At 41.6% G+C, this 12,761-nt stretch overlaps 1 protein-coding gene across 1 annotated transcript; it reads left to right on the forward strand.

Annotated features, from left to right (window-relative positions):
- The first annotated feature begins 9,163 nt into the window (after positions 1-9,163).
- Positions 9,164-10,814, forward strand: LOC124067216 (frizzled-7-A-like). The gene has a single exon (XM_046404372.1). It carries the CDS (start codon positions 9,670-9,672, stop codon positions 10,180-10,182), a length of 513 nt encoding a protein of 170 aa, XP_046260328.1. The 5' UTR covers positions 9,164-9,669; the 3' UTR covers positions 10,183-10,814.
- Positions 10,815-12,761: the final 1,947 nt, after the last annotated feature.

Below are 12,761 nucleotides of genomic sequence, written 5' to 3' on the forward strand. Positions count from 1 at the left end.
AAAGTTTCTTATACTTATGACTTGACATCTTGTACTGATAATTTTTGTCTTTTGAAAAATGACAACATAAATGTATTATACATATTAGAGACGATCTTTGGATTGAATTCCTTAGAGTTATAATTTTTCTCTTATTTTACCCAATCTACCCACCGTTTCTGAATCTACAAGTCCTACATTTTTCCAGCTTTTGTTGAGGAAATAATCCATGTATTGTGTCCAGCATTAAAAAACAAAAAAAACAGCTCCAATCCAACCGCCACAACAAGAAAACATATTTTATCGCTGTTTCAGTGGAATGTCAACAGGTGACTCTTCCAAAGTTCACTGATAAAAAGCCACAGTCACATTTTTTAATTTCATTTTAAACAAGTAATCTGATGCCTAAAAAAGAAGAAATTAACTTTGTCTCAGAGACAACAAGGGAGGGGTTTAATTTTAACTATCTGGCACTGGAAGTACTCTGTGCATGTGTGTGTGTGAGTGTGTGAGTGTGTAGGCAGCATATATAAAGAACATTGGAAACACATGTCTGGAACCTGATAAAAACATTTTAAGCACAGGGTAATTTGGCATGATCTTTACACACACACACACACACACACACACACACATACACAAGCACAAAAGCAGGCTTGGATGGAGGAAGTCTGACCTTCTGAAACAACATTTATGTTCATCAAACATCTGGACCAGAAACACCAACAAACTTCAATAAACTGAGATCATTTTCTGATCTGAAACACTCCCAAACTCTTAAATACATGCATTTGTGGATTATACTGAATGAGTAATACCTATTATATGAGATGTAACATTAATCAAGGTTCATTTAACAACATACTATAATAATAAGAATTATTATTATTATTATTATTGTTATTATAATACCAAAGCCTAATTTGGAGATCACATGATAAAACATATTGCTGTGATCACAAAAAGCATCTGTGGTCAGCCTAAACCAACCTAACCTAAATACTGTATGATGTGCATATATCTTTTCAGGATATACAGCATATAACAAACACTGTTACCTATGAACAAAGACAGATATGGCGATTGATAAAGTTGAATCTAATCTAATCTAATCTAATTATACAAGAGAAAACTTAATGTGTGAGGTTAGGCAGCATGTGGAGGGAGCTCTTTAAAAGGTAAAGGATATGACATGTCTCAACCACAAAGAGTTTTATACATAGTTTTGGATGTATCTGGTAAAGGTTAAGGTAAAAAAGAAAATAATAATTTTTTCCATGTCCCAGTTTTAATAGCATAATCTTTTATTTTTGCAGCAGCAGTTTTAGAGACACGTTAATCACATTGCGTGGCCTCCGTCGACACTCAAACTGAGCGATCACAGAGGGTCTGAGGCGACAGATATTTACCTTCTTGGCACACAGTTCCCTGTGAAGGCATGTTATTGATACATCAGTGATTTGGCATTGTTGTGCCTCGTTCACACTACAATGCAAGACTGGTGTTTTGAGGTGCATTCACTGTGGAGAGCGTATTCGAAAAAAAGCTCAGTTTCTGAGGTGTGAAAAACACTGACTTAGTGTGGACATGACGGAAAAAGAGGGTCGTAAAAAGAGACAGCGATGACCATCTGGCTCAGGTCAAACTCCCACAGAGGGTGATGATCACAGTAGAGTGTGTGTGTGTGTGTGTGTGTGTGCGTGTCCCGCAGTGAGAGGTGATGACTACAGCTGTGTGTTTGACCTCAAGACCGCAGGAGGCCCCCCCCCTCCCACCCATCACGGTTCCCTTCCTTCCCTGCGTTCCCCCTTTTTCCTTCCTTTGCTCCAATTCATTATCTTTCTCTTCCTTCTCTCTTCTGTTTTCTTTTTTCCAATCAGTCACCGATTCTCAACAAAGAATACATCGGTTAACTGAATATAAACCTTACAAAAAAAAAAAAAAAGGAATGAGTAAAGCTTAGTGGGGTGGCCATTGTGATCTCACCTCCTCCATTACTTTGCATCAATTAGCACATCACCTCCAAGACTGGTGTGTGTGTGTGTGTGTGTGGGTGTGTGTGCTGTGGGGGAGGGGAAGTAAAAGACTGTTGTGTGCAATTTAGAAAATAACAGAGATTTAACGTGTTGCTTAACTCACTCTGTTAAACCAGACTGTGCGACTCACAGGTGACAATTTTATGCCTTTAGTACTTGGATACTTCAAATAGATTTTCCTGATTATACTTTGATGCTTTTACTTGAGCAAGATTTCCAGTGCAGGACTTTTAGAGTATTTTTAACGTGTTGCATTAGCACTTTTACTCAAGCAAAGGATCTCCACTTGGATTAATTTGACATGACATGACATCAAGGTTCTTGATCTGGTGTTGACTCTGCTCTTCTGGGTTTCATGTTTACCACCACGACACAACAACTGTTAACTCCGCTGGGGGTCTGATGATCTGGAGCTCATAGTGGAGATAACCTTCTTTAGTAGTTCACAACTTGAGACGAGAGATTCTTCTGCCCCTGTCGAGAGTTCAGCTCTATTATTCTAACTGTAGTTTACATTCCACGGCAAGCAGAAAAAGCTGGCGCCATGGATGAACTATATGATATTATCAGCAGTTTGGAGAATGTCTGCGCTGAGGCGGCTCTCAGTTACAACAGGGCCAGCATTAAAAACGTTCTGGAACTGGAAAACATTACCAGCATATTCGCATACCTAACAGAGGTGAAGGCACGTTGGACCAGCGTTTTACACACATCCCCCATCCCACCTTTTATGGAAAGCAGATCATATCTCCAGTCTCCCACTCAAGGCACACAAGCACAGATTCAAACAGGACAAACCAGTTCTACATAACTGTCCGGTGTTGAGTGACCACACGGTTACCTGACTGTTTGATACCACAGACTGGCAGAGATTTAGGAACTCATCACAAAGTGCATCGATACCACTATACCAAAATAAATGTGCGGTCACTTCCTAACATAAAAACATACATTCGTTTTTAATGACCACTGTAATCCCGCTCGAGCCACTGCCTACAGCTGTGGGACTTGACACGTCCCTCTGCAGCTGGGTGTTTGACCTCCTGGTGAACAGGTCTCAGCTGATAAGGACTGGCAACCCTGCCCTCTCCTTACTGAGCCCAAGAACCGATGTCCACCAGGGCTGCTTGCTACTTGCAGTGCATTATTAGTAAATTTGTGGACGATAAAACCATCTGAGGCCTCATCACTAATGGCAATGCATACAGGAAGGAAGTCAGAGTCCTGGTGAGTTTGCTTTATCACAACAACCAATAGGATGATGGTGGACTACAGGAGACTGCTTCAAGCAACCATTTCTTGCCCCTTACTGGACCGGTTCACCCTAATACGGTGGTTTGAAATGCTCACATTTTTAGGACACAGAAGAGGTTAGACCTGAGCTTCCTTTCACAGACCTTTACAGATGCACCACTGAGAGTTTTCTGACTGGCTGCATGTCTCGTTTGGAAGAAACCTGTCCACAGCCTCAAGACTCTCTAGAGAACAGCAGAGCAGATCATTGGTAGGGCCATTCAGGGAATTTATCATGCACATCATCTGTATTGAAGACCAAATGACCATCTGGCAGACAGTATCAGAGTAGAAACCTGTGGGGCTCCACTGTCAAGTTAGCAATAATAAATATGCAACATTAGACTTTGAAAATCAAGTTTGCTGACAAACATTTCACATAATACGACTTTTGGACAGACAACATTAGGGAAGGCGTTGTGTGTTTGTTGGTCATTGGTCCACATCAAAACAGGAATCCTGTCAGGATGACTTTGGTCATCCTCTGGCTTTCCTTTTGGTGCACCCACGAGGTTGAGGATTTGTGTAAAATGTGTCAGCAGCTGCTGACTGGTTTGCCATGAAAATTATTCAAACCTCTCAGGACCATTTTGGCAATTCTGTGACTTCTCATCTTGTGCCATCTTCATGTCAAGAATTCCTGTTTGTGCTGTATTTTGAATTATGACAAAATACCTGCAAAACTAATGCTATTCCCATAACCCTCAAATGTACTTGGTTTTTAAAGCCAACCCGAAAATGTTAGCATGATAACACGATAACCATTACATCAGCGTTACATCATCATGCTAACATAGTTATTTTTAGCATGTTAGCAAGCTGACATCAGCCCTTAACCCATATTGCAACCTCACAGGGGTGCTAGCATGGCTTTAAAGTCTTTATATAATCTGATGAAACTGTGCACAAAGCTGTGTTTACTGCCTGGTCAAGACCTGTGAATCACGTGTTTATTAGTTTTGTTGTATGCAAGAGTTTGCAAGAACAGAAACAAATTTGGAGTTAAAAAGTAAATGTTTCCCAGGAAATTTTGCTAATATCAGCTCATCTGAAGTCAGCACTTGAGCCCCACTGTCAGTGCATCAATTCAAATGCAACTTTCTGGACTACACAGCCCAAACAATGAAAAACAACGTCATTGTCTCACATCTTTATCGCTGTGCTGTGTGTGTGTATTCCCAGCCATTAGTTTCCAGCAATAGTGAGGTGATCAGTTGGTCTGAGACAACCTGGTGATCCACTGACCTCCACTAACACCATGCGAACTTTGACTGTATTCTACTAACGCTGCTCCACCCAACACTTTCTAATATACTGTGTGGGTTTTTTCCTGACCACACACTCTCTTATGGACTTTTTGTCCATGTAGTTGAGATGTCAGCTAGTGAGCTTCCTGCCGCCTGCCCCTGGACCGAACACACACTCTGTTAGTCCAAATAAATCGTTCTTTCATCGCTCTGTGTGTGTGTGTGTGTGTGTGTGTGTGTGTGTGTGTGAGTAGTCCAGTACTGAAGGCTCTCTGTGTTGCACTGACAGACACAAACCAGCTGCCTGCATTCCTCTCTCTCTCTCTGCTGACTTCTTGAGGTCCGTCTCCCCTCCCCCATTCAGACGACTGTCCCACACATCTATAATTCTATATATAAATATATATATGTGTATGTATGCATGCAACACATGCTGCATGTTTTACAGCTTGATTCTTGAAGCTGCCATATTAATCTCGCGTCACTCATCCTAATGTGTTGCCATGCGTCTTCATTCTGATAACTGACATCCCATAATACTCCTCAGCCAATCAGACGGTTTTTCCCACTATGTTTCAGCAGGTTAGGTTCAGGTCTATTTCTGCTGTTCTCCACTGTTGTTACCATGACTACCTGCTCTGTGGGTGCTAGACTCACCTTGACAGCAAACCTTTTCTACTATCTTTAAGTTTTTGGTTAGAGGAGGCTGATTGTGTGCTTATTTTGCCATTAAACCTGCACTACATATACCATATCATCACATTTTAAGCTGATGACATGCAAGCAAGTTGTTGCCTATTTATACATCCATGAAATGTGGGTATTAACATTAATTTGGCTGTGTACAGTGAGTCTGGTTCTGCTTGAGGTTTCTGTCTGTTAAAAGAAAGTTTTTCCTCGCCACTGCCGCCAAATGCTTACTCAGTGTGGGGTTTTGCCCTGGGACTTGTTTCTCTCTGATTCTCTTCTTTCTTTTTGAATGTGTTGTCAACACACCTGTAAAGTGTCTTGAGATAACTGTGTTATGAATTGGCACTTTAAATAAAATTGAATTGAACTGAATTGAAATTAATTTGTGTCCACTGAACTGCTAGTCCAACATATTCACAGTTAAACTGGTATCTAAGGAAAGTATTTTCCCTTGAACTGCTAAATGATCCAATATGTTGAACAGCTTGTTGCTAACTTTGTTTGTCTGCTGTTTGGTGTAATGCAGGAACCATATATTCATCAGAGCAAAATGCTGCTATGAGAGCAGTAAGTTTATAACACGCCAAATGGGACAAAAGATGAGCAAAAATTGCAAGAGGTAATGGTGATACACAAGTTACACAAGAGAGGCTGAAATTTGCCTTAAGTGCGTGAGTGAGGCTGGGATGTACTGTGGGTTATACTGCAACTACATTGTGGTGCTCAGTAAACTTTAAAGTCAGTTGGACACTCTTAAATGCAACAAGCCAAAAAACTGCTTTTGAAGGAGACGTCTCCACATGCACTAATGAAGAAAAATAATTCAAAATGTTCAGCTTGTTTTAACACTGCTGGACACTCTCCAGGCGTCCCTTTGAAAACACCCACTGCTTGGTCAAAGTGGTTTCACACAGTGGTCTCCAGGTGACACACCACCAGCTAATCAGCTAATTTGAGTTTTAATGACAGTGTTTTGATAACACTTCACAGTCGGTGTTGAGTGCGAAGACGTCTGGATGAGCTGGAAAATATGCAAGCCGCAGCTCTGTGGTTTATATGGTGACACAGACTGGACGAGGCCCAAAAACTGTTAGTTGACTTTTCAGTGAAGTATCTGCACCACCCTTGTAGGGTTTTCATATTCATCCACTCTTGACACGACACAAAATAGATCCAGAATGTGGTCTCTATGTTTTGGAAAGGCAATAATGTAATATAAATAAACAAAGATTACAAATTCATGTAACACATGAATTGCAATTTATAACACATAGTCACATAAATTAAAGCACAGCATAAACTGACAATGTGCATTAAATCTTTTAAACCTCACTGCTCGAAAAACACTTCATACTGTTGGTCAGCCAACATATCCTGTAAGACGTCCGCGGATTTGAAAACCTCGTCAGACCAAACAAAAAGGCTCGTGTTTTTCCACCTCAGATCCGAGTCTAAATAGTTGTTCAGTATTGGGTTTCACACGGCAGCTCAAATACTTTGCATGGTGGTCATGCTTCTGGCCGTCCCTGAACGGCACAAGCACAGTCCAAACCATCAAAGTCCTTTTTTGTTTTGTTTATTTCACTTTGGCCTACTGTAAATCTGTTTGTTGTTTGTGTAACACATTTTTTTCCTTTGCAGCAGATGTCCAGCTGCAGCAGAGTGGAGTTCAAACAGTGACTGACTGTCTGGAAACCTGCTGGACTGCCCACAGCAACTTGGCCACTGCAGACGCTATCTACATAAACACACACACACACACAAACAGCGACAGTTAAAACACGATGAAGTGCGTCCATTTGACCTGGTGTGGCTACTGACTGCTGCGTTTTGCACCATGAGGAGAAACGAGGAGTGTGTGAGTGAGTGTGAGGGATCAAAGTGATTTCAAGGCCATTTAAAACACTTATCTCTTTCTTTTTTGTCTCATATGTACAAAGAGTTCAGTATCTAGCTTGGCATAAATTTGCTCTCACATTATTTCTGAAAATCACACAGATGTGCCCTGTTTACCTGTATTTTTGTTTTATGCTAACTGCAGTATCCTTCAGAAGAATCTGTATTTATTCCCTTTTAGAAGATTGGGATGGAAAATTGTCATCTTGATGATATTCTCTTATCATATTTAGTATGCACAAAAACATCCAGTCATATTCCTTGGACTGAATCATGTTCCATACATAAAAAAATACAACAATACAGAAAACATAGCGATAGGTCACTGGGATGTTCATTCATCAGAGCCCTGGCAGCCACCCATTCATTCATCAGCATTTGCTTCCTCGCATCCATCGTGTCAAACATCATGTGGTTCTGTGGGCTGTGATTTGCCCAATACTCTCCTGGGAAATCAGTGTACTAACAACATCGGTTGTGATTTTTTAGTCATATTATGGTCAGCTCTGCCTCAGTCAGTACAAAGACTGAATCAGTTGCGTGAAGTTTCCAGATGAGCCTCACCCTGTGGTCGGTCAGAAATCCAGATGAACCTACCGGCCTCTTTTAGCCTAACTTGTCTTTTTTATAGGCCAGTTTACAGCTGGGAACTACTACTACTACTGACTTTTCCCTTTTGGTTCAGATTTTCTTCATGTGCTCCCTCCTCTTTCTCCTCCTGCCCTCTTTAACCTTCTCTCTTCTTCCTGTCCCTTCCCCCACCTCAGCCTGCACCCACCCTCTTTTATCCCACTCGGGGTAGAAACACACCAAATGCAGGCAAGGCCACCAGGAACCTTCTACACCTCCCACACTTGGTCGCCTGTGAGCAGACTGATCACGCTGTCATGCCAAATTTACTGCTGATTTGCCTGCTGTTGCTGTTTATTCCCACAATGATGCAGATCACTTAAGGTGCTGCATCTGATTGTTTGAAATGAAACCTTTTAAGCAGTAAACAGCAACAGGTACTTGTGGTGCTTGCTGTGGTTAAAGTGCTGGGATCCATCTGGGTTTTTTTCATGGTTTGCTCACTGTGCTGCAATGTGTTTACATGTCCTACACAAAGTGAGTGCCTGTGTAGAGATTCTGTGAGGAGAAGGAGAGGGCTCAGCTTCACAGCTGCAAAATGGCATAAAACCCAGTAGACTTAAACACAACTTTCTGCAACTTTCAGAGAACACAACATGTGCTACAGAGTGTGATTTCTTATGCAGAATGTGAAGCGTGAAAAACAGGAAAGGAAATTTTCACCTCATTAAAATGAACCGTTGATATTGCTGAAAAAAAAATATGAAATGCAGGCAGCAATTCAGAGAAACTGTGTTAACGCACTTTATTTTGGCTTATAATTTCCAGCGTTTCTAGAGAATGTAAATGTTTCATGCAGGTCCCTTCCCAGCCAAAGTAACACAATACACTAAAATGTACACATGAACATTTGATAAATTCTGTTATGATTATGTCCACATTTGCCAATAATTATTTTGGATGGTGGCATGTGGTTTTGTGTCACAGCCTAGAAAAATTTCATTTATATTTTTTACATCAAGATATTGGGAGAACATTTTGAGGATATATGAACACTGGAGATGAGTTCTCCCTCCAATATATATATTATAATCAGTGCTTTGCATTCTTCTGTCAGCACAAAGCCCACCTCCCATTCTGTGCAGATTTTTACTTTAATATATTTTAACACATATATTTTAACTTCAATTTAAATATTCAAGAAGCAATGTACTTTGTTTTGTTCTCTTCAGTAGAGAAGAGAAGTCTAAAAAAGAGAAATTAAAGAATAATGTGAGAGCTGACTTTTTTCCATAAAGGCAAAAAAGTAACATTATGCATCATCTATGAAATGTAAATGCGCTATGAAATGCTGCTATAAGCAAAATCTTCTGAAACAGTAATCAGTAAATAGTTATTTTCTGTAAAATCTCTGGTGTAATTGCTTTAACGTATTTCCTTCCATAAGGACTACAAGCCAATCACGACAGAAGCCTGTAGGAAAACAAATGCCAGGATTGGCTGAGACGCAGCATCTGTTTCAAGGCACCCGGCGATCTGTCGGCGGTGGTGGGGCGCCTGGAAACCGGTGGGATGTGCACGGAGCGCGCAGAGCGATGCTCAGGACTCCTATCCGCTCTGCGTAAAGCGAAGTGGAAAAGCGTTGGAAATATAAGACGTTCAAAATTGTAACTATTTCTCGAGTCACGTTGGAGTGTTAAACGCGCCGCAATAACGTAAGTTTGCATTACTTACAGAACTTACAGACTTTAAGTGTTATTTTCATCGGATCACGACGAACGTTTTTCTTGGATTTACCTAAATAAAATACGAGGAAAGGACGATCGGGGCCATTTCAACTCGAACTACTCGGACTACAAGCGAAGTGTGGCGACATTTAACGAAGATATTCTCTGCTTTTCAGCTGTTTTCAAGTCGCCCTACTTGGATCAAAGTTTTCCTTTCCCTCCTCCTCCACTATGGCGGCGGCCAGGTCCACCACTGGCTCCGTTTTGCTGCGGATCATGTGGCTGATGTGCGGACTGTTCTCGTTCACTTCTGCTCGCCCTCGCAACCCAGAACACGGGTTTTGCCAGCCCATCTCCATCCCGCTTTGCACCGACATCGCCTACAACTTGACCATCATGCCGAACCTCCTGGGCCACACGAACCAGGAGGACTCCGGACTAGAGGTGCACCAGTTCTACCCTGTGGTTAAGGCCCAGTGCTCTGCAGATCTCAAGTTCTTCCTCTGCTCCATATATGCGCCGGTCTGCACAGTGCTGGAGCAGGCCATCCCTCCTTGCCGGTCCCTGTGTGAACGTGCACGACAAGGATGTGAAGCCTTGATGAATAAATTTGGCTTCCAGTGGCCGGAGCGGCTCCGCTGCGAGGTTTTCCCCGTCCACGGAGCAGGCGAGATCTGCGTCGGCCAGAACACATCCGAACCCAGCAGCCCGGCCCCTTCGCCTTCTCACAGCCAAAGTACTTAATGTCAACGCATTTCAAGTCAGCACTTGAGCCCCACTGTCAGTGCATCAATTCAAATGCAACTTTCTGGACTACACAGCCCAAACAATGAAAAACAGCGTCACTGTCTCACATCTTTATCGCTGTGCTGTGTGTGTGTGTGTGTGTGTATTCCCAGCCATTAGTTTCCAGCAATAGTGAGGTGATCAGTTGGTCTGAGACAGCCTGGTGATCCACTGACCTCCACTAACACCATGTGAACTTTGACTGTATTCTACTAACGCTGCTCCACCCAACACTTTCTAATATACTGTGTGGGTTTTTTCCTGACCACACACTCTCTTATGGACTTTTTGTCCATGTAGTTGAGATGTCAGCTAGTGAGCTTCCTGCCGCCTGCCCCTGGACCGAACACACACTCTGTTAGTCCAAATAAATCGTTCTTTCATCGCTCTGTGTGTGTGTGTGTGTGAGCAGTCCAGTACTGAAGGCTCTCTGTGTTGCACTGACAGACACAAACCAGCTGCCTGCATTCCTCTCTCTCTCTCTGCTGACTTCTTGAGGTCCGTCTCCCCTCCCCCATTCAGACGACTGTCCCACACATCTATAATTCTATATATAAATATATATATGTGTATGTATGCATGCAACACATGCATTCACATAAGGAAGCCAAGCAGGAAACAGCTTAAACATAAACAAAACATATAACAAACAGAACACAACAGAATTTGTCTTTTTTGTATGCTGCATGTTTTACAGCTTGATTTTTGAAGCTGCCATATTAATCTCGCGTCACTCATCCTAATGTGTTGCCATGCGTCTTCATTCTGATAACTGACATCCCATAATACTCCTCAGCCAATCAGACGGTTTTTCTCACTATGTTTCAGCAGGTTAGGTTCAGGTCTATTTCTGCTGTTCTCCACTGTTGTTACCATGACTACCTGCTCTGTGGGTGCTAGACTCACCTTGACAGCAAACCTTTTCTACTATCTTTAAGTTTTTGGTTAGAGGAGGCTGATTGTGTGCTTATTTTGCCATTAAACCTGCACTACATATACCATATCATCACATTTTAAACTGATGACATGTAAGCAAGTTGTTGCCTATTTATACATCCATGAAATGTGGGTATTAACATTAATTTGTGTCCACTGAACTGCTAGTCCAACATATTCACAGTTAAACTGGTATCCATTCACTGTTTTATCAATTCCTGAGGAAAGTATTTTACTCTTAAACTGCTAAATGATCCAATATGTTCAACAGCTTGTTCCTAACTTTGTTTGTCTGCTGTTTGGTGTAATCTGTCCCTTCGATAGCGGAGCTGCAGCAGCCTGTGGGAGAAGCTGGTCCGCTGTCTGTCAACTGTGTGATGGAGAGGGTGCTGTTGACAGACAGCGGACCAGCTTCTCCCACAGGCTGCTGCAGCTCCGCTGTGGAAGGGACAGATACAGGAAATCTTTCCTGCCACATGCCATCACACTATACAATAACAGCTAAACTCTGATCATAACATACACTCACTACGCACTTTGTATGTTTTACACACTAGGTTCACTGCACCTTATATTCTACTTTATTTTGCACAACATTACACTATTTATTTGTTGTCTATGCACTTTTTTTATTGCTGTGTATATTGCTGTGCTATTTTTAATATTTTGTATAGCTTATTGTGTGTATTGCTGCTGCTGCACTGTAATTTCCCAGCCTGGGATCAATAAAGTATATCTATCTATCTATCTATCTATCTATTGATCTATCTATCTATCTAATGCAGGAACCATATATTCATCAGAGCTTTTATTTCTCACTGAAAACGAAAATGCTGCTATGAGAGCAGTAAGTTTATAACACGCCAAATGGGACAAAAGATGAGCAAAAATTGCAAGAGGTAATGGTGATACACAAGTTACACAAGAGAGGCTGAAATTTGCCTTAAGTGCGTGAGTGAGGCTGGGCTGTACTGTGGGTTATACTGCAACTACATTGTGGTGCTCAGTAAACTTTAAAGTCAGTTGGACACTCTTAAATGCAACAAGCCAAAAAACTGCTTTTGAAGGAGACGTCTCCACATGCACTAATGAAGAAAAATAATTCAAAATGTTCAGCTTGTTTTAACACTGCTGGACACTCTCCAGGCGTCCCTTTGAAAACACCCACTGCTTGGTCAAAGTGGTTTCACACAGTGGTCTCCAGGTGACACACCACCAGCTAATCAGTTAATTTGAGTTTTAATGACAGTGTTTTGATAACACTTCACAGTCGGTGTTGAGTGCGAAGACGTTTGGATGAGCTGGAAAATATGCAAGCCGCAGCTCTGTGGTTTATATGGTGACACAGACTGGACGAGGCCCAAAAACTGTTAGTTGACTTTTCAGTGAAGTATCTGCACCACCCTTGTAGGGTTTTCATATTCATCCACTCTTGACACGACACAAAATAGATCCAGAATGTGGTCTCTATGTTTTGGAAAGGCAATAATGTAATATAAATAAACAAAGATTACAAATTCATGTAACACATGAATTGCAATTTATAACACATAATCACATAAATTAAAGCACAGCATAAACTGACAATGTGCATTAAATCT

This window comes from Scatophagus argus, chromosome 11 (assembly GCF_020382885.2).
Source record: "Scatophagus argus isolate fScaArg1 chromosome 11, fScaArg1.pri, whole genome shotgun sequence".
NCBI classification, from domain to species: domain Eukaryota; kingdom Metazoa; phylum Chordata; class Actinopteri; family Scatophagidae; genus Scatophagus; species Scatophagus argus.

What these genes read in the sequence shown, in the direction of transcription:
- LOC124067216 (XM_046404372.1), top strand. Translation starts at nt 9,670, where the DNA reads ATGGCGGCGGCCAGGTCCACCACTGGCTCCGTTTTGCTGCGGATCATG.